Source organism: Notamacropus eugenii, chromosome 3, assembly GCF_028372415.1.
Source record: "Notamacropus eugenii isolate mMacEug1 chromosome 3, mMacEug1.pri_v2, whole genome shotgun sequence".
In the NCBI taxonomy this organism is placed as follows: domain Eukaryota; kingdom Metazoa; phylum Chordata; class Mammalia; order Diprotodontia; family Macropodidae; genus Notamacropus; species Notamacropus eugenii.
Genome location: NC_092874.1, coordinates 242,088,060 through 242,109,185, shown reverse-complemented (window position 1 = coordinate 242,109,185; position 21,126 = coordinate 242,088,060). Strand labels below are relative to the sequence as shown.

The 21,126-nt window shown below is 36.0% G+C and overlaps 1 protein-coding gene across 2 annotated transcripts in view; it reads right to left on the bottom strand.

The window, feature by feature from the left end:
* MSRB3 (methionine sulfoxide reductase B3) overlaps positions 1 to 21,126 on the bottom strand; it is a 218,487-nt gene that overhangs the window by 156,183 nt on the left and 41,178 nt on the right. For both annotated transcript variants that reach the window (XM_072655280.1, XM_072655281.1), the window contains exon 2: positions 19,741 to 19,867. In XM_072655280.1, the coding sequence (XP_072511381.1) occupies positions 19,741 to 19,816 (76 nt within the window). In that variant the 5' untranslated portion in view covers positions 19,817 to 19,867. The remainder of the gene's footprint in view (positions 1 to 19,740; positions 19,868 to 21,126) is intronic.

Here is a 21,126-nt window from a genome sequence, read left to right as displayed (position 1 = left end):
TCAGTGATCGGTTTTTCCATAGTAAATTGACTTGCCAATCAACTGATCCTTATTTTTTCTGAATTCCTTGAGCATTTGAGTCAGTAATGAGATTCAAATAAGATTTTCATATAGTTAAGAAAATCCTAGAAAGCTTCTTAACTTATCCATAAGTAGGTCAGAACTATTGCCTAACTTTGAGTGTGCTTTTCAGTCTTCTTTTATTTCAATGTGAAATACATAAGTCCAACAATTAAGCATTTCCTCAAGATAATAGATATGCACAACAGACTCCTTTTATTTTGCTGAGATCTTTAAGTTCACTAATGGCATTGTAAATGAAATTTTTCAATGTTATGCCTAAGAAGTATAAGATGTGATTTCCATTATAATTCCCAGTTTCTTCAAGTTTATTAATTGATCACACCATCACTCTTAAATGAATAAGTTTCTACATCTTCTCATAGCTGAACTTTCTTAGGACTATCTAAATAAAGACAAGAAAATAAAAGTCAAATCCAGTCCATTTTTAGAATGGAAGAATGTAAAATATATACTGTGACCTAGGATACTTTTTTTTTTAAAACATTCCAGTAATTCAAGAAAGACTACAAAAAATTCCAAGTATGGGAGTGGGGATTTGGAGGGGGGGCAGCTCTGAGAGAAGTTCAATACTTGTACAAGCATGCCCAAGTCTCAGTTTGCTCTCCGAGGCAGACATATACAGGAAAAACATTCCTGAGATGGTCATATGACCTCAAATGTCAAGATATTCTTACTTCAATATTCTGGCTTCCATGAAATTTAAGGCTCCAGTACTTCTTACTGAGAACTCTAAATACAATATGATTTTTTTTTAATCCTTAAGAAAAAAAAACAGTCCATTCAAATGTGCAAATGATCTATGAGAACAAGGAAATTCACATTAAATTGGATAACTCAGAATTTCTGTCTCTGGAACTTTTACCTGTCAAAGAAATCACATCAACTCAATTTCTCAGTGCCTAGCACTGTAATATGCACATCCAAAATAGATTCAGGGCCAGAAGGGACTTGGGGAAAGAGAGGTCCAGAGAAATATGAAAACCTTCTCAAACTTGCCCAGGCAGATATCAGAATCTTAACTTCTGACTCCAAATCCAATGCTCTTTCCTAACACAAAATGAATACTTTAACACAATAAACACTATTGAAATAAATGAAAAATCACTAATGAATGACTTTTTGGGGTGAAAGGCACTAGCTTCACATTCATAAATAAATGAGAGCTATTAACAATGTTGAGTACACTCCTCAGTCTTATTTCTTCTATTTCAATATTGTGATATTTGAAAAGTTTGAGAGAGAGTTTCTGGATAATTAATCATTTTATTAATAATGCTAGCATTTTATTAATAATAGGGTCCATGATGATCTTGAATGCCAAAGACCTGTCATAGTGATAGGCTCATAGTTTATATGTCCTTGGAAGAGTGAGAGTTCCTGAAAGTGGCAAGCAACTCTGATTGGTTAACAATTGAGAGAATGAATATCATGATGAGAAGTGAACTCACTCCAATGAGGAGCTGAGAGAGTGATATTACTTCACTCTTGGACAAAGAGATAATCTCTACACTCAGATCACCCCCAGTCTTGGGCAATCAAAGGATCTGCCTCCCCCCATACTTGCTTGAGTGGAACACAATGCATAAGAATTCACTTTACATAAGGTGATCTAGGAGGGGTAATTTTTTGGCAGAGGTCAGTAATGTCCTTCAAAGGCTGGGCTTTGAACAAGAAAATAGGACAGCTAGAAAGCTTGAATCTCCCCCCATGATTGGTTATTAATAATCTCAATATGAAATATATATAATTCCAGTAATTATTTCCTCAAGATAACAAATATATATGCACAACAGACTCCTTTTTTTATTTTTCTGTGATCTCTAAGTTTGCTAATGGGTATCGTAAATGAATTTTCTAATGCCATGCCTAAGAAGTATAATATATGATTTCCATTGTAATTCCCAATATTTAGAAGTTTATTAACTGATCCATGCTAGCACTCTAAAATGAACAATATCTATTCCAAGCCACATCTTGTCACATCTGAACTTTCTTAGTCTAAATAAAGGAAATAGAAGTCAAATGCTTTGTCCAGCTCATGGTTTCAATCCTACACTGGTGGGTCACAAATATCAACATGGAAATTCATGCAGGTGGATAGTCAATGAAAGTTTTTTGAGGACAATTTTACAGTACTCTTAAATGTAGGTTTATAAATCTTTGACCTATCAATGCTTCTACCCAACTGAAACATTTTCATTAGTCCTTGACTTATTTATTATGGTTGGAGTAATGATGTATAGCCAGTGGTAGTAACCTCAAAGCAGCACAAAAAATGTGCTAATGTCACATTCACATTATTTTCCAACAACATAATTTCTTCTAAGCTCAGTCTAATTTCTTTAGAGTCCTCTTTTACAAGACACAAAGAAGATAGATAAGTTCTAGAATCTCAGGAGTCAAAAATAAAAGTGTTAATTATCAATATACAAAGTAGTGATTTTTTTTCTTTCCCAATACTTGGGAAAATTGCATCGTGATTTCTAAAAATGATCACATTCCTGGCTTTCTAGCTACTTTCAGTGATTTTACAGAAAATGATTCTATAGATAAGGTTGAGTTGGCATGTTCTATTAAGATTTGCACAAAAGTTCCAATTAACATCAAGGGAACAGACCATTTTAAATGCCCTGAATTAAAAAAGACCAGATGTTCCCATAGTTAACAGTTGCATGACAAAAATGGTCTTCTGATTTTCATGCTTAGAGGTTCATTTGATAAATTGGAAAGTAGTTCACTGGAAAGCTGAAAAATTCCTATATTCCTTTTACCTTCTTCACAAAATCAGGAAGTTTTACCTAATTAAAATCACTTCTACTCGAATCATTCTTTTATCCTGGACTCCTTGATCCCTCGTTCACTTTAGCGTGTGCTACATTATTTTATGTGTATTAATACGTTGCTTAATAACCATTCTCAAGTTGCTCCATTTGCATGTTTTTTGTCCTTTAAATAGTTAACAAGTATTTATTAAGCATCTACTATACATCTGACTCTGTGCCAAGCTCTGGGGAGAAAGAGAAGGCAAAAAGAGTCTCTGCTCTCAAGGAAATTACAATCTAATGGGGAGATAAATTGTAAACCCATTGAGGTCAGGGACCATTCCATCTGAATTCCTGACTAGTACTTTCTTTAAACAGCACTCTGCACAACACAAGTAAAAGTCAGGGTGCAGGAGTTTAGTATAACCTCATATATTTGTCTCAATTGATTAAAACCAGCAACAATTGGGAGTTATAAGAAGACTCAGGTGACCTGAAGTGACACCTTCCCCTTTGAGTGGGGAGGGACTCAAAATAAGAAATACCCATGTCCAAAACTTCCTCTTGGTGACGTTTTCCATTTCAAGGTAACCAAACATTCTGGCCCAAGGAAGTGAGTGAATAGGTTTTCTTGAGCTAAGATTGAAAAATCATCTAAAGAATAAGATCTAGATTTCCTTGGGGGAAGGGTGGGGACTGAAAAATAAGGTGAAACATTTGACTGTGTCCATTTTAATCCAAGTCTCTAACTGACCACAACAAATTTGAATGCTTAAGGTTCATTCAATAAATATTTTTAACTGCCTACTATGTACAAATACTACATGGTTCAACATTTCAGGTTAAGAAGCTTAATGGTAAAATTTCACTTGTGAGATTGTAGGGAAGAAGCTTTGGACTGGGGATCAGTTTACCTGGGTTCTAGTGTCAGCTCTCACAGTAACTGTCTGTGTCTCAATGTGCTTGTCTATATAAAGTAAGGAAGCTACATGTATGTACCATTTCTTCATGGTTTTCTTAACGGACTGGTAAAGTTCATTACGATGTGAAAACACATTGACCAATCTTCATTCACCTAACTGGGGACTGAAAAGAGAAGGAAAGTTAAATCTTAAACATCTCTACCATGTTACGTGTGTTTTATCTGGGGGCAAGTAAACAAATCTTATCCCCTGATAAACTAATTAGGTAAGCAAGAGCCACTTTATACATAGCAAAGTGCCACAGTGGCTAGTGTGCTGGATGTGGAGTCCAAAAGGACTGATTTCAAGTCTGGCCTCAGACACTTACTGGCCATGTGTCTCTAGGCAAGTCACCTAATCTCTGTCTGCCTCAGTTTCCTCATCTGTAAAATGGAAATGATATTACTATTTATGCCTCCTAGGGGTGTTGGGAGGATAAAATGAGAAAATACTTGGAATGTGTTTTACAAGCCTTAAAGTGTTGTGTAAATGCTATCTGTTACTATTCTCACCATCAATAATGTGAAGGCTACCATGTTCTTTGGAATTTGATCTCAAATACAATGATAGTAACGGTTTCAGTGTTAATGTGGGTTGTAAGACCTTGAAAACCTGGGATTTAGGACAATGTTAAAAGAAGTTTGGGTTCAAATAACACTTTCTAACTTACAAAGCAAGATAATGAAAAGTAGTTCTGTTTTTGTTTTTTGGTAAGGGACTGCAGTGAACAAGAGGTAACAATGAAAGAGAAAGTCATTTTATCTGTCTGATTGCTTGTGAAATTTCTGACCAAGCTAGAGTTGCCTGTTTTTAATTTTTCTTCTTCTTCTTTTTTTTTTTTTTAGTATGGGTCTTCAGTAGAACATCATAGAATGTACAGAAGGGAAAAAAATTAAAAACAGACAACCTCATTTCCATTTTACATTTCACATACAATCAAAAAGACTTGCAAACAATAGCTCTCTCTCCCATACCTTCTGGCCCTGGGGAGTCATGGACTGTAAAGGGGGGTTGACATGTAACCACCCACAAAAAGGAAGTAAAGGAGCCATCCCACAGACTAGCATGCAGAGCTTTATTTAAATTTTAAAATAAATATAGTGTATTGGAGATGAAAAAGAAATCTGTATTATCTGCAAATTCAAATTCACATACTTCAAAAATTATATCATCATATAAACCAGGCTTTAAATCTAAACTGACAAAATATTAAAAGCAGAGAACAAGTGGCTAGACAATACAAACTGGGTTGGTTGGTTGGTCGTTGTCCTTCTTTCTCAAAGAGGAACAAAATGGCGTCACTATGCTGGGGTCAAGGTACACTATATCTCACTGTGGCTGATCAGACCAATACAAGCTTGGAAGGATCTACCACAGATCAGGCACATGAACATTTGCAGTGAAGATGGATCCAAATTTGCACATCTCACGTTTCAACAACACAAACTAAAATTAGGTCAAGGCAATCATGACATTTGGGGCACAGAATTTTCTTTTTCTCAGTTACCTAGATAGTCAAGAATAGATAAAAAGCATGATTCTCTGACTTGCTCAGATTTTTAGTAAATTTAAAAAGCCTTTCATTTTACCCAGTGCTATATGGATCTGCTCTAATTCTCAACTTGGCTCTTATTCTTTGGGCATTCAATGAAAAACCTAAACTAAAAAATCTGCAGCAAAAATAATTCTCCTTGATTGCTATGAAAATCCTCCATTTTACATTCCTTTACCAGCTTTTTTGACTTCCAAAATCCAAAATCACCCTATCAATATTTCATTGAATAACAAGATTCTAGAACAAAAGGGTCTTTAGACACCATCTCTTCCACTAGGCTGTTTTTTTTAAATGTGGAAACTGAGACTTAGGAAATGGTAAATGACTTGCCCAAGGTCAGACAGTGAGTTGGAGATTTTCACACCACTGATGTCAAGTCCCCTTTCCCTTCAATCTTTTGTTTCTCTACTTTCATTTACCTCTCTGTCTCTATCCCAGTTCTCAACTACTCTTATTTTCTCCTTCAATGACTTTTTCAAGAGACATATTTTTTTCTAAGAAAACTAATCAGCCTTGAAGGACTGATAGGCTCTCTCACTCTCCTCTTTCACCATAAACTGAAGTGAAAATGCAAGGACTTATATGTACATGGTTTTTCTTAGAAGAATGTAAATTCCTTGAGAACAGAGATATTAAAATGTATTGTGCTTTGTATGCAGATGAAAGTTTATTTATTCACTTATCCATGATCGTTTATTCATAACTGGTAGAACATGAGCTGAACCTTTTCAAGGAGTGGTAAAGAATTTTCACTGATCTAATCATACTCTCTTGCCCAGCTTACCTTAAGAACAAAGGCATGTTCTTTTAGGCAGCTGGTTGGGAGCCATGTAGCATACTAAAACTAACAAAGGGATTGAGTTAACACTGATGCTCTAACAAACCAAATGAAACCACTATTAACTATATCTTCTGAGCACCTAGAGAATATTTAATCAATATTAAATTAAATCAATAATACTAATATTTTTTATTTTATTTTATTTAGTATTTTATTTATTTTGATTGTATTTATTTATTATGTTTTAATTTTATTTTAATTTTTTAAAAAATATCAAACATTTAGGGCTAAATGTATTCAATCAGTGGTCAAGTCTCACTGATTCTGCTCCACATCTCTCACAAAAGTCCCATTCTCTAGACTCACGTGATTACCTCCCCAACAAAGGCCCTGATCACCTCTAGTCTGGACTATTCTAAGAGTTTCCTAATTGGTCTCCCTACCTCAAGTAACTTTCTACTCTAACCCTTTTGCCACATACTGCCAAAGTAATACTGCTAAAGACTAAGTCTGACCTTGGTACCAGTCCTCACTCGATAAGCTCCAGTGGTTTTCTATTGCCTCTGGGCTCAAATTAAATACAAACTCCTTTTTTGAGCACTTAATGCCCTTCACAATCTGGCTCTAACCTACCTTGCCAATCATATTTCCCTTTAGTCTCCTTCATTATTTCTAATACTCCATCTTCTGACTCCATGACTTTGTCCAGGCCATTCCTCACGCCTCCTTCCATCTCCTTAAATCTACCTCTTAGAATTCCTAGCTCAATCATCATCTCCTGCATGAAATTTTTGTTGATCCCCTGAGCTAATTAGCCTTCCCAACCAAATTAACTGGTATTCAGTTTGTATAACACATGTTTCATCTTCATTTTCAAAGAGGAACAACGCATCAGGGCTTTGAGTATGGATAGGATTTAAGTGACGCAGAGTTGCACAAAGTCATCAGTCTCACTCTCTCTTCCAGTCACTAAAGTCCAATGGCACAAAGAATTGGACACAACTGAAAAATAATAACACGAATACATAATGCATATGTGTATACACATATATGCATACATATATACGTGCGTACGCACAGATATGCATCTACACATATATACTTTTTTCCTATACTTATATGTGTACATGGTGTTTCCTCCACTAGCATGTATGCTCCTTGAGGAGCTATTTTGTCTTTGTATGCAGCACCTAACACAATGCCTGACATAGTTAGGTACTTAGTAAATGCTGACAAACTAACTAGCTGGTTGATTGAGCTACGTGGATAAATTCACTCATAGCAGCATGATGCCAGCACCTTGTTAAATAGATATTATCCTCAACTCCTCTCTGAAGCCCACCACACCCTACCACCCTCAATATTGAATCTGTTACCACGGATTGGCACTTCCGCTTTCACACCATCCCTTGCATGCACCCACTTCTCTCTACTGGCGCAGCCTTGCACCCTGATGCAAGCAAGCCTTGATTACCTCTCACCTGAATTACTGCACTAGCCTTTCAGTTTGTCTCCCAGCCTCAAGTCCCTCCCTCTCCAACCTACCTTCCACGGCCTCAGCTACCAAAATGATTTTCTTAAACCCAAGGTTAAACCATGTTACCACCATACCCATCCCTCCTCAATAAGATTAATAAGTTCCCATTACTTTCAGGATAAAACATAAAATCCTCTGTTTGGTTTACAAAGCCTCTCACAATCTTGTCCCTTTCTTTCTTTCAAATCAACTTTTCTTTCGCTCCCCTCTGTGTACTCTAGGATCCATCCATATTGGCTTCCTCACCTGGACCCTCCTCTGAGGCCACACTCTATCTCCTGATTCCATGACCTTTCCTTGGCTGCTTTCCATTCAGGCAATGTCCTTCCACTTTCTTCAAGATGCCTTTCCTGGTCCCTTACCACTCTCAGTGCCTTGTGTCTGAAATCACTTTCTATCTCCTTTGTATGTCTATAATACATGCATATTTTTGTATGTCATCTCCTTCCTTAGAATGTGACCTCCTAAAGGTCTGGGACCATGTTTCTGCCTTTCTTTGTATCCCCACTACTTAGCACTATACCTGGCACATATTAAGCCCCTAATATGTGTTTGTTGACTGACTGAGTGACCTGGACTAAATCCCCTTAGCTACTCACTTCTAGTTATAGAACATTAGACAAATCACTTCTCTGTGGATCTGATTCCCATTTGTAAAGGATCAAATTTGGGGTTGCCTTAGAAAATACTGGATTGCCCTCACTGAAGGATTTCAAGGAGAGACTTTTATTGTCATCATTGACATTTTTCAGTCATATCCAACTCTTCTTGGCAAAGATACTAGAGTGGTTTCCATTTCCTTTGACAGCTCGTTTTACAGAAGAGGAAACTGAGGCAAACAGGGGTTAAGTGACTTGCCCAGAGTCACACAGTTAGTAAGGTTTCTGAGGCTGGATTGGAATTCTTGTGCTCCTGACTCCAGGTCTGGCGCTCTACCCACTGTGCCACTTGGCCATCCCTTAAGCAAAGACTACTAAGAAACTACTTGTTCATTATACTGCTTTAGGTTCCTTTTCAATTATGAGTTGGCCCATGTAGCCCCTAAGGTATCTTTCAACTATAAAATTCTGTGATTCTGTGACTCAGTGATTTATTTCAAGAAATTCCTTCTATTTCTAACAATCTGTGGATCCATCATGGAGGGGTTGGTCTGACAAATATGAATTACAGTATATTTCTGATAAGGTCACTCCACTCTCCTTTACTGTAAATAGGTCTCTACATGAATCATACTAGTCAGATAACTGACAAATCTCCACTGCACTATTAGGTAACAACATTTAAGCTCTCTGTGACTATAGGAAATATAGCTTCTCTCTTGCATAAAATTTATGAGGACCATAAGAATGCCTTCCATACCCTTTAAGAAGATCACTATTACTTTTGTTTATTTAAAAGGTCACCACTAGTAATAACTGGATTATGAAGCATGTGTTTTTGTCCTTTTGCAACCCCAATAAGCCAGTACTCATTGTTTGGGAGTATGTCTGAAAAGAGGATAACTCTTCATCATTTAAGCCTCTTGTGAAGCAATTAAAAAAAAGACAATACCTTTATTGTAGCTTTGTAATTTCAGGGTCAAACTTTGTCATAGGAAAAAGATGTTCATACAATGAAAACTATGAATGTAAGTTGTGAAATATACTAACATTCCACTTAAAAGATGCGGAAGATTTTGATCTTAAAGAAAAGGCCTATCTACGTTTTTTAAAGTACAAAAATGAAGAGAACAGCAATTGTACAGTGGAAAAACCTTTGCTTTGAAAATAAAAGACCTCAATTTGAACTCTGGTTCCGTTTCTTACTGACTGTATTCTCCTGGGTAACTGGGCGCCTCATCTCTCAAATGGGGATAATAATAATGCAGATAATGCAGACTTCATAGGATTTTTTCTGGATGTTAAGTAAGAAAATATATGCAAAGTACATTTGTAAACTGTAAATGCTACATAGATATATAGGTGGTGCAGTGGATAGAGTGCTTGACCTGAAGTCAGGAAGACGAGTTCAAATCCAGCCTAACACACTAAGTAGCTGTGTGAACTAAGATAAGGTACATGATCCTGTTTGCCTCAGTTTCCTCATCATCAAATGAATTGAAGAAGGAAATGGCAAACCACTTCAGTATCTTTGCCAAGAAAACCCCAAACAGGGTCACAAAATGTCAGACACGATTAAAATGAATGAATAACAAAAAACCTTAGGAATATAATAAAAATTTGGTCTTTAACTTTTACTAATTAAAAGTGTATTAGGGAGAGACTGTCATGAAATATTTAAGTCTTGAGTTTGTCTGCATGAAAGAATTATGAAGACTGGAAAAAGCCTGATTTATAATGGAAAATCCAATAGGTATGTAACAGTAATTACATTACTGAGTGCCCTTTTTTTTCACTTTTCATTAACAAATCTTGCCAAGAAACATCTATTAGGTTACATATATTATTAGCAAGATGTTTCTGGCATTTTCTTCTGGAAAATGTAATGCATACTTTGTCCAGTCATAGACAAATTCAGAAGTAATTGATATATGCTTCAGATACATGATACAACAAAAATAAAATCTTGCCATCAGGATTATCTAACATTGTATAATTATCTCAGATTTGAGTGTTACTGTTCATATTCTTTACTAGAATGCTGAATTTTTTTTCACAAAAAGTATAATTTGTTTTCCATTCATGCATATTTCATTTGTACTGTTACAGATGTTACGATATAATTTAGAAGTATTAATGTGTATTATGCATGATGAAGAATTTATGCTATTTACTATAAAATGTATACCATATGCCCAACACCCTACTCATACAGATGTATTATAAAGTACCAATTTAGCCTTAAAAGGAAGACTGTCCATAAACAATATTTTTAAAATAATCCTAGTAATTATACACTGAACATCAATTTCTCAATATTAGCTTAAACTTCATTATAGTATTGATCTATTAGATTACTTTACTCTACAAGAACTTAGACTTGAATTCCATAGGGCCTCAGCATCATGGCTCTCATTACCCAACATTTTACAAGTACTTGGTTTTCTAAAATATTTCTTTGTCATGCAAAATATGTGTGATGTAAGCAGCCCTGTCAACATTTAAAGTGTCAGATTAATAACTTTGCAAGAGCCCATAGTAACTAAAAGCACAACAAAACAAAATATGAAACTTTCTTTGAATCATGGGTAGTCTGTCACAGAAAGTAAATCTGCATAGAAAACTCTCTGGATTGTGGCTATCTTTCTTTAATTTTTGCTTTTGCCAGGACCTTTGGTTTCATAGGCATAAGAGGCATCAGTAATGCCCCCATCCCTTATCAGCAGCTTCTAGTCTTAGAGGGCTCCTTGGGGGCACTGAGAGGTTTGAAATGCATTGCCTTGAGGCACACACAACCAATATGTGTGAAGTGGGAAACTTAAACCCAGTTCTTCATGACTCTGAGGTATATCTACACCATCCTACCCCTATAATTTAACATATAACTTAATTTATGGGAATCCAATTTCAGGTCACAACAAAGAGTAATTTTTTGTAGTATATTCAAGAGTCTAAAGAATCTGGAATCCCAGTAGGAAATGGAAAGTGGTTTTAGATGTTACCAATATTGTTGGATTATAATAAAAGTAGAAAATTGTGTAGTTTCTAAATTCAAATGGCTCCTAATGGAATATTTTTAATATACTTTTGATTAAGTCCCCACAACAATGTATCTATCTATGCATTACTGTATTTTGTAATTGAGATCACAGTATTACCTAGCTAATAAACAAAAGAGCATAAGCCTAGCACCATCTACTGGAAATTGTGGGTACAGTCCAAAAGGTTAAATCAAATGGTTGATTATGTCAAAAGATGATATGTTTTTATCTATTCAGAAAATGATATTTTGGGGAGAGAATACCCTGAAAGATTTCTTCAGTACAATAAAATTAAAAATATTTAACAGAACTGTAGGGAAGAAGAACCACGCCAAGAATTAATATTAGACTTGAAGTCAGAGAATCTAGGGAGGAATCCCAGTTCTCTTGGTTAGTTGTATGGCCTCCAGCAGCCAGTTTTTCTCTCTGACCACAATTTCCCCATGTATAAAATGATGCGGTTAATTAAAATAGATTATCTCTAGGGTCCCTTCTGGCTCAGACTTTTATGATCCTAAAAATAAGGTGATGACATCCTAAGATAAGAAGAGAGCCACTAATGATGCCAACCAAATTTTTTCTCATTGTGGTTTTTGTCACAAATTTGGTGAATACCCTCTGTAAGTCAATTTTCCTTGACTCCATTTTCCCCTATAGGTAGATGAAACAGTAGGTAAATTGGTGTAACCAAGTACTGATGGTCCTAACTAAAATATAATGTGGAGATGGGTGATATCATTGTCTGGGATAACTTTATACTTTGAAAATTCTCTACTAATGGTAAATAAAAATATTCTTACATGATCCCAAACAAGACAGCAGTGTACAGAATATGTATTTAAGTGGGGTTTTTTTTGAATAAAGGATTCCTAAGTCACCTTATACAATTAATAAAAGTGATACTTAATTCATCTACCACTATCCTCTTTAAATATGAAACCCAATAAGTAGTAGTAATTTAACAATAGCCAGGATATAGATTGTCAATAAAAAGAGATCTTGAGAATCTGAGGCTCAAGATCTCTAATTTTTATATTGAAATATTATCACATACAGGACAGATAGGTGGCATAGAGCCCCAGACCTAGAATCGGGAAGATTCATCACCCTGAGTTCAAATCTGACCTCAGACACTTACCAGCTGTGTGACCCATTTAACTCTGCTTGCCTCAATTTCCTCATCTGTAAAATGAGTTGGAGAAGAAAATAGCAACCACTCTTTGCCAAGAAGACTCCAAATGGAGTCACCAAGAGTCAGACACAACTGAAAATGATTGAGTAACAACAACAAAAATTACTACTACTGGCATTGACTTCAGAATTGATCATACTTAAAACTCAGATGCTATAACTGTGTTTTTCCTAGGGCTTTTTATATATGGACAGTGTTCTTAATTCCTTTGGGTCCCCATTCCTGGTAAGTCCCTTTTGTTTCCTGTAACTGCAGTTGAGGAGTTACATGGCAGTAACATGACAATCACATGAAGTTTTGCTGATATCTTGCTAATTTGATATACTTAACATTGCATGTTTTCTTGGGGGGGAGGGTGGGTTGGGTCATTGTTAAACCTAGGTCATCAAACCTCTGGTAAGCAACTAAATGTAACCTCCACTCTGAAACCAGAGCTGAGATTCAATTCAATATATACTGTACATGAGGCCTTGTACCAGAGATGAATTTATAATGACTTCTTTAGGACATGCTAAAGAGTTGGTTATCAAATAATCAATAATCCTGTTTCACCAAAGAATAACACATTCAGTGCACTTGTGGGGTTATTGAATGCACCCTTCTCCTTAGGTCCATGAATTATTGATCAGGTTTTTAAATTTTACAAAAACAAAAAGAATCAATAGCGTAGGAAGACCATGTCTCAATACCATAATTGGAAATTCTTGAACTGATACGTTTTAGCATTCTAGTTTACATAAAGTTCACAACTAAGTCCTCCAATTAAGACTCTTCATTAAATCAGACTTGATATTTATAGTGGTCCAGGACAAAACACTAGGCCTATGATAAGGTAGCATTATACTTAATAGAAATTAAAGAAGTTACTATCAATGACAATTAAAGCATGGCAAGCAGAGAGCTCTTGTCAATAAGATCAGTCAAACACAGAAAACAACAAGCCCACTGTCACCATCCAGTGGGGACCAGACTTGTGTAGGCTGTTGAGCATAGTGCTGATACTCTGTTTATAATTTCAAGTACACAGGTCTATATGTTTTACAATAATTTGGGGCCACTTTGAAAATGCAGGCTGTTTACATTTTTTAGAGAAAGTACATAGCAATTGTAACAGTCGTTCAAATCATAAGAAAAGAGAGCACAGAGTGTTTGGTGGAGTGGTTTATAGTACCAGATTTGGAGTCAGAAAAATCTGGGTTCAACTCTTGCCTCAGATACTTATGGGTTGTGTCATCCTAGGCAAGAATCTCAGTCTCAGTTTCCCCATTTATAAAATTATAAAAAATAATAAAATTTATCAAATTAGGATGATAATAGCTTCTACCTCATCAGGTTGTGAGGATCGAAGTATATGTAAAATGCCTTAAAAACCTTAAAGAATTATAAAATTATGAGCTGCTTTTTATCTGACATTTTTCACAATCCAGAATATCCCTACTGTCATATTCAAGGGGTTAGTGACAAGATACTACAGTATATCATAGTGGATACAAAATCATTCACACACACCACCATGAGTATAATTTTTAAAAAAGAGTTCAATACTATTGGGCAGCAAGGTGGTACCATGGATAGAGCACCAGAACTGGAATCAGGAGGACCTGAATTCACATTTGTACTCAAACACTTACTAGCTATGTGACCCTGGGAAAGTCATGAAGTTTCTGTTTGCCTCAGTTTCCTTACTGAAAAATGAGGTTTTCTGCACCTACCTCCTAGGATTGTTATGAGGACCAAAGGAGATAATAATTGTAAAGTGCTTTATAAACCTTAAAACACTATATAAATGCTAGATATTATTTTGCCCTTCTAATACTAAAATTCTATGAAAGGATATTATAGACTACTTCCAAATTGGTAAACAAAACTCATCAGGTTTGTAATGGCTAAGATACTGTGTTGGGTTCAACAGGTATGTGATACTAAAGTATTAGAGAGAAATACAAGACGGTGGGGTACAGCTGAAAGGGCACTACAATTGGAGTTGGAATATTTTGGGGTTCTAATCCCAGCTCCAACTCTTAAAGGAAGGAATGAAGTATTTCTTAATGTATTTACTACATAGAAAGGACTGTGCCAAGTGCCAAGTGCCAAACAGATAAATGATCCTCGGCAAGGCATTTCATGTCTCTGAGCCTCTATTTCTTTATCTGTAAAGTAGGATGAAATTTAAAATTCCTTTCCTAAACCTATATAAACCTATTGTGAACTTATAAATCTCCCAATCTAGTCCATCATCCAATGATGAACTAAGACCAGCTTCAACCATCTCCATGCAGAATTGTCTGAGGATGTGCCAAGCAAACAAGAGCCAGTCTAGGATGCCAATTGTCTGCATCTATAATTCACTTGCTTTTGGAAAAAGGATGAGTCCTCCCCAGTAATTAGGGAGCTGGACCTCCATGGAGTCCTGCCACTCCAAATAAGGATCTGTGTCCTATAGCATCAAACTGACAGTTTGACTTGTATCGTTACCATGTTGATCCATGGCAAAAAACACTCCTTTCCCAAATGAGTCAATGGCCACAGAAATATTAGAAGCATCTCCTTTAGAGCCATCTGGTGTTGATTTTTTGTCTATACCTCCTGAGGACTCACCAAGTCCACAAAGTGAAGGAAGCAATAATTCTTCTCTGGCCACTACAACTCCTTAAGTGGAGTCACCTGGTATTTCTACTTGCATTAGTCTAAGACCAAGATGGTCTCACAAAAAGGGTTCTGCCTCTTTGTTGGTGGAAAGATTATGTTGGCTAAAAGGAGGAGGGCTGTAGTGGATATATGCCAGAGAATGTATCTATGTAACTACAAGGAAATGTTTATGGTGTGGTGTTTTTGTTTTTTTTTTCTGAAGGTGCTATTAATGTTTTGTCCTTAATTGTATATAATGATGGGGGGAACCCCAAAGTCATTTTATAACAATAAATGGACTGCAAATGTAAAGATCTGGTCATCTTTTGCCTGACACAGGACATTAAGTTTGACTTGGAAGGTTTTGGTTGTAAAGATATTTTTGTTGCAATGAATTTTGGTCAGAGGTAGGTATGCCTGGTAGCAAATTAATGGAATGCCTTCCCCTTACATAGAAGAAGTGAGAAGCAATGTGGCACAGTACAAAAAAGTAACTGGACTTGCCATCAAAGAGCATGAATTCAAATCTTACCAAGGTTACCTTTGAAACCATGGACAAATTCCTAGGACTCAGTTTCTCATCTATAAATGAAGGGACCGGAATAGCTGACCCTGAAGGATCCTTCCAGCTCCAAATCTATGATACTGTAAATAATCAGTAGCTCTCTTAATCCTTTATTTTTTACTTTTCATAGGAAATTATTTCCACATATCATTAAGATGGCTAGTTGACTAATACTGCTTAAAACATTAGGAAAACTAGCACAATGTTTTGCCAAAATATTATGTGTGGATACTAGAATAATAAGAAGAAAAATTTTATGGTAGTTGATGAACAGAGATTATTTGGTTAAGGAATTCAGCATGGGATACCATCCTAAGTGGCTTTATTTTATCATATTAAAAAAAAAACTAGGAAAAGGATAGCTATGCTCTCCTAGCTCTGCCATCATGACTGACCTGCCTTCTTCCCTTAGAAAATCCCTCTACCATACCTGCCCCTTTTTTTCCATTGGTGATTTCCTTCCATAGGCCTCAGTCTGGAGGATGGAACCAAAGCAGACATGTTTCATTCCCTCTTGGCTGAGCTGGGAACCTCTTCTCCCCACACTAGACCTTTTTCAGTTCCTTTTTTATACATGGCTTCCACTATTAGAATTGAAACTCTTATGGGTAGGGACTGTCTTTGGGCTTGTATCTCTAGCACTTAGCATGATATCTGGCACATGTTAAGCATTTAATAGAGGCTTACCATCTGGAAAGGTCTGAATAAAAAAAATATAGTCAGCTACTCTGGACATTCACCAGTATTTGCTAATTACAGTAAAACTTAGGTGCCACTTTAGACCCAAACAGGCAGCACACATTAACAGTAGATGGAACCCTGAACCTAGAATCAGGAAGACTGAACTTCATGAGTTCAAACCTAGCCTCAGACACTTAGCTGTGTGACTCTGGGCAAGTCACTTAAACCTGTTTGCCTCAGTTTCCTCATCTATAAAATGAGCTAGAAAAAGGAAATGGCAAACTACTCCAATATCTTTGCCAAGAAAACCCCAAATGGGCTCACAAAAAGTCCGATACAACTAAAACAACTGAACAGAAACAGAGTTAAAAATGGGGGTCACTTCAGAAGGACACAGAAATGGTTTTACTCTGGTTTTTATATGCCCAGCACCTAGTATAATAATATTCATTATGTTATTTTGATGTCCTCAATGGTAAACATATCTGTATAGAGAAAGGTGTGGGAGTTTTAGTTTGTTGATTTTGACTAAAATTATGACTTTCATCAGTGTAGGGAGACCTCAGGGATGAAGCTCCTCTGGCAATTGCAATCAACATCTTTTCTGCAACTTATAGTCGTGGAGAGCTGTCTGGGTGACTGAGAGGCTTCAGTCTAACTCAGTAAGGATCACAAAACTCATTTGAGGTGGAACTTGAAAACAGACCAGGCCAACTCTTTATTCATTACACCATGCTGTTTATTTTACACACATTTATACATGTGTATATCTATATTTATATACATACCACACACGTGTGTGTGGGTGTATGCATAGATACACAACTTCTACATACAGATGCACATACATGTATGTATGTATGTATGTATGTATGTGTATGTATATGTTATTCAGTCATTTCAATTGAGTCTGACTCTTCATGACCTCATTTGGGTTCGGCTTTTTTTGGCAAAGATACTGGAGTGCTTTGCATTTCCTTCACCAATTCATTTTGCAGATGAGGAAACAGAATCAAGTGACTTGCCCAGGGTTACAAGCTAGTGTTTGAGGCCAGATATGAACTCAGGGAGATGAGTCTCCCAGGCCTGGCACTCTATCCACTGTGCCACCTACCTGCCCATCTATGTATATGTATACATAGATGAATATGTTTGTGTATGTAAGTGCTCATATACGTGTTTATGTATATTTATATATTAACAAAATTGTGCTATGTACATTTCAAAATACCTGGCTTGGTTATACACCTCATTATGTACATATGTGTGTGTACATATACAATGCATATGCATATGTGTACATATACCCACACATATGTGTATTTAGATACATGGATGTGTGTGTATATATGTGTGTGTGTGCAGGTATACATATACATGCACATACAATGAGGTGTATAGGCAAACTGGACATTTTGGAATGTATACAGCACAATTTTGTTCATCCTAATCATTATTACGGTTAACATATAATCAATTATCACTAACAATAACTACTCAATCATAGATAGACTTAAAGTAACTGCTTAAGAAATGTTTGTTGAATTGAGATGACCTGAATTGCTCAGTATTTATGGGTTTGCAATATGAACGAATGAATGGAGAATTAAAAGGTTACACTCCCATAATTGCAATGATTGTCTACGATATACTATATTCAGTTCTTATTCCTGTTCCTATTGTGTGTACAAAATGAAAGGCAATACCTCTAATTGTTAAAAAAAAGTTAAAAACTAGCCTTGGTTGTGACATTGCAAATACAATGCAGCATCATTTCTAGGTAGTTGTCACACTTTTCCTCAAGGTTAAGAGGTTCACAGTTAGGGGCAATCCAGTCCAATCCATCCATGCCCAAACAGGAATTCCCATTAGAACATCCTTGACAAGTGTTCATTACAATCTATTCAAAGATTTCCAGTGATGGGAACTTGCTATGCTTCCTAGACAGCCAATTCTGCTTTGAAAAGGCAAAAGGAGCCAAAAAGGACAAAATAATAACAGTTTTGGCCAAAAACATAGCAATGACTCACAAGTGTCAAACTTAATTATAATAAAAATGAACTAAATAAATTACAAAAAATAAAAGTTGAAAATGCCAATCCCTGAATTATTTTCATATCAATTTAAATTAAATGCTGTTTTTTATCTGTTTTAGTCATTTAAACATGACATTCACTCTCCAGTTGTCATTTTATAATCAATAGTGCTGATTAATTTATTGATAGACTAGATACTAGATACAAGCCTGGAATTACAATGGCAGTGGGAGGTGGGAGGAAAGGTAGGGAGGAGGAGGCAAGGGGATCACAGATCTAGATAGAGTCAATTTTACAATCAAATATAAACCAAGATTGCTACAGTTAAATATTACTACTGTGCATTGAGTAATACAGAGCAGAAGCTGTTAACACAAGAGAAATTGTGTCTATTTTGAGGTTGCTTTTAAAGCAATAGAACGCATTGGCAGGCAAATAAAAATGTATAAATGCTAATGATGATAACATTTGCCATGCAAATTTAGTGCAGTCAATTAAAATTACTTCTAAAATAAAATTAAAATGACAGTCTTTTGATTTGCTACTATAGATAGATCCATAATAAATTTTTTAGCTTTTCCTTGTTTTATAATTTTGCAAGCCAACTTAGATTTGAGGTCAGAGAGCACAGGCCCTTTATCTCTTTAGATCTCAGTTTCCTCATCTTTAAAATTAGGGAGCTAGACTAGATAATCTCGATTTTCTCCAAAACCTATGAGCTCATGATCATAAACCTTAAAGGATAAATAAAGTATGGTGACCTTGGTTTAGGTCCTAAACAATGTATTCATTCTGTAGATTTTGTTGTTATTAAAGAGCATATTTTTCCTTATAACTGATATAAGCAATGGATTTCTTCATAATAGAATTAATATTTTAAAATTATTCAGTTAAGTTATAAAAAGCAACAAAAATTACTGTATAGAGTCCTAGGGAAATGGACAGCATTTTTATTGGCCATCATTTGGAAAGCAGGAAAGATTCTGGGAAGTTTTTTCAAATCAAGACTCTCAGGAATTTAATGGCACTAATTTTTGGCATATTAAAGAACATGAAGCTACTATGAAATATTAATAATATATTTTGGGCAAGGAAACTGGAAGATGTTTCTGAGGCTTTGTAAAAAACCTAAAAGGCGAAAATGTTGCTGGGAGCAAAGCACTGATTTAGAACTCATTTGTGCCTTCAAAAGGAACACCTGACTAAAGGAAAACTTAAATTGAGCAAAATATAGCAAGTATCCTTTCCTGCAGCAGAAACCCCCACTCCTAGCAGGGCCCTCAATACACAGGACAAAACAAACAGCACACATTCAACCTGAGGGAAGCCCACAGGCTCGCTGGGCCACTGGCTGGCTCTTTGTCACCAGGTGCAGCAGGTTGAATGCAGACATCACTGTGCTATCTTCACCAACAAAACGAGACTCAAAGAACAGGGGCAAGAGCTGAGTAGGAAAAAAAAAAAGATGAAAACAAATTGAAGCATCACATATGTTAGACATTCTATCAATGCAACTGATGAGCATGGGGGCTTTATCGGGGACTAAATACATAGTTTCTAAGGACTTCAAATGCCAGGTTGTTAAACTAGCTGAACCTGCCCTTCAGTTTTCACTATGATGGTCTTTGCATCATATTCTGGATGCTTTCTTTAGAAATAAACCTTCTACACTAAAAATGGAATAGTCCTGCCACCATACTTGGTGGCTACCATTTGCATGAGCTTGGGTCAGGGAAAATGGGTGAAAGAGGGGATAAAGAACAACTTTAAAAAAATCTATCACAGAAATAAAATCTTGGAGAGGAGTACATTTATAAGAGCCCTTTTACTTCACCTCAAAAAAAAGTTAAGTGATTCCTGTCTAGAGGGACATATTCAGGAATATAGACTCTAGATAAACAATATTCAAAGAGCTCCTTAATCCTTTCAAGGGGCCCACCAGCTCAAAACTATCCTCATAAAAATGTTAAGAAATTTTAATTTTTAACATGGTACATATTGATATAACCCACAGAAACAAAAGCTTTTGGGGATGTCCTTAATAACTTTTAAGAGTGAAAAGGGGTCTCATGATCAAAAGTTTGAGGACTGTCTATCTAGACTCAAGCCATCGCTTAACACTAGAAGGACTGGGCATGATGACTAATGAAAAATAAATAAGGAATTGTGTGTGTGTGTGTGTGTGTGTGTGTGTGTGTGTCTGTACACACACATATAATTTTACTTTGAAATAAAAATTTCCACCTTACTATTTCCATTTTTTTTTTGCCTTATGAATGAAAATAAACAAAGAGAAGGGGGCGGAGAATGGCAAATGTAATTACAATTGTATTTGATGAATGTGCTAGATGTTAAGGAGACATAAATTAAAAAGGACAAATAACCTTCCTACAAAAAACTTGCAATTTCATTAAAGGAAGCAACACAGCATAAATTTAAAAAATGATAGGTGATGACTATGATAAAGGAAGATAAAACAATCCAAGAAAATTTGGGGAAGGAGTCATCACTTCTACCTAAAAGGATCCCAGAAGGTTTCCTGAAGGAAGTACCTACACTGAACCTTGAAAGAAGAAAAGGGTTTTAATAGGTGGAGGAACACAGTGGGGATTGCTTTTCAAACATGTAGGACAGTTCATGTAAATGCATGAAAGCAGGGAGAGTAGAATGAGAACAGGTCATGTAGTTTGGCTGGAACATAGA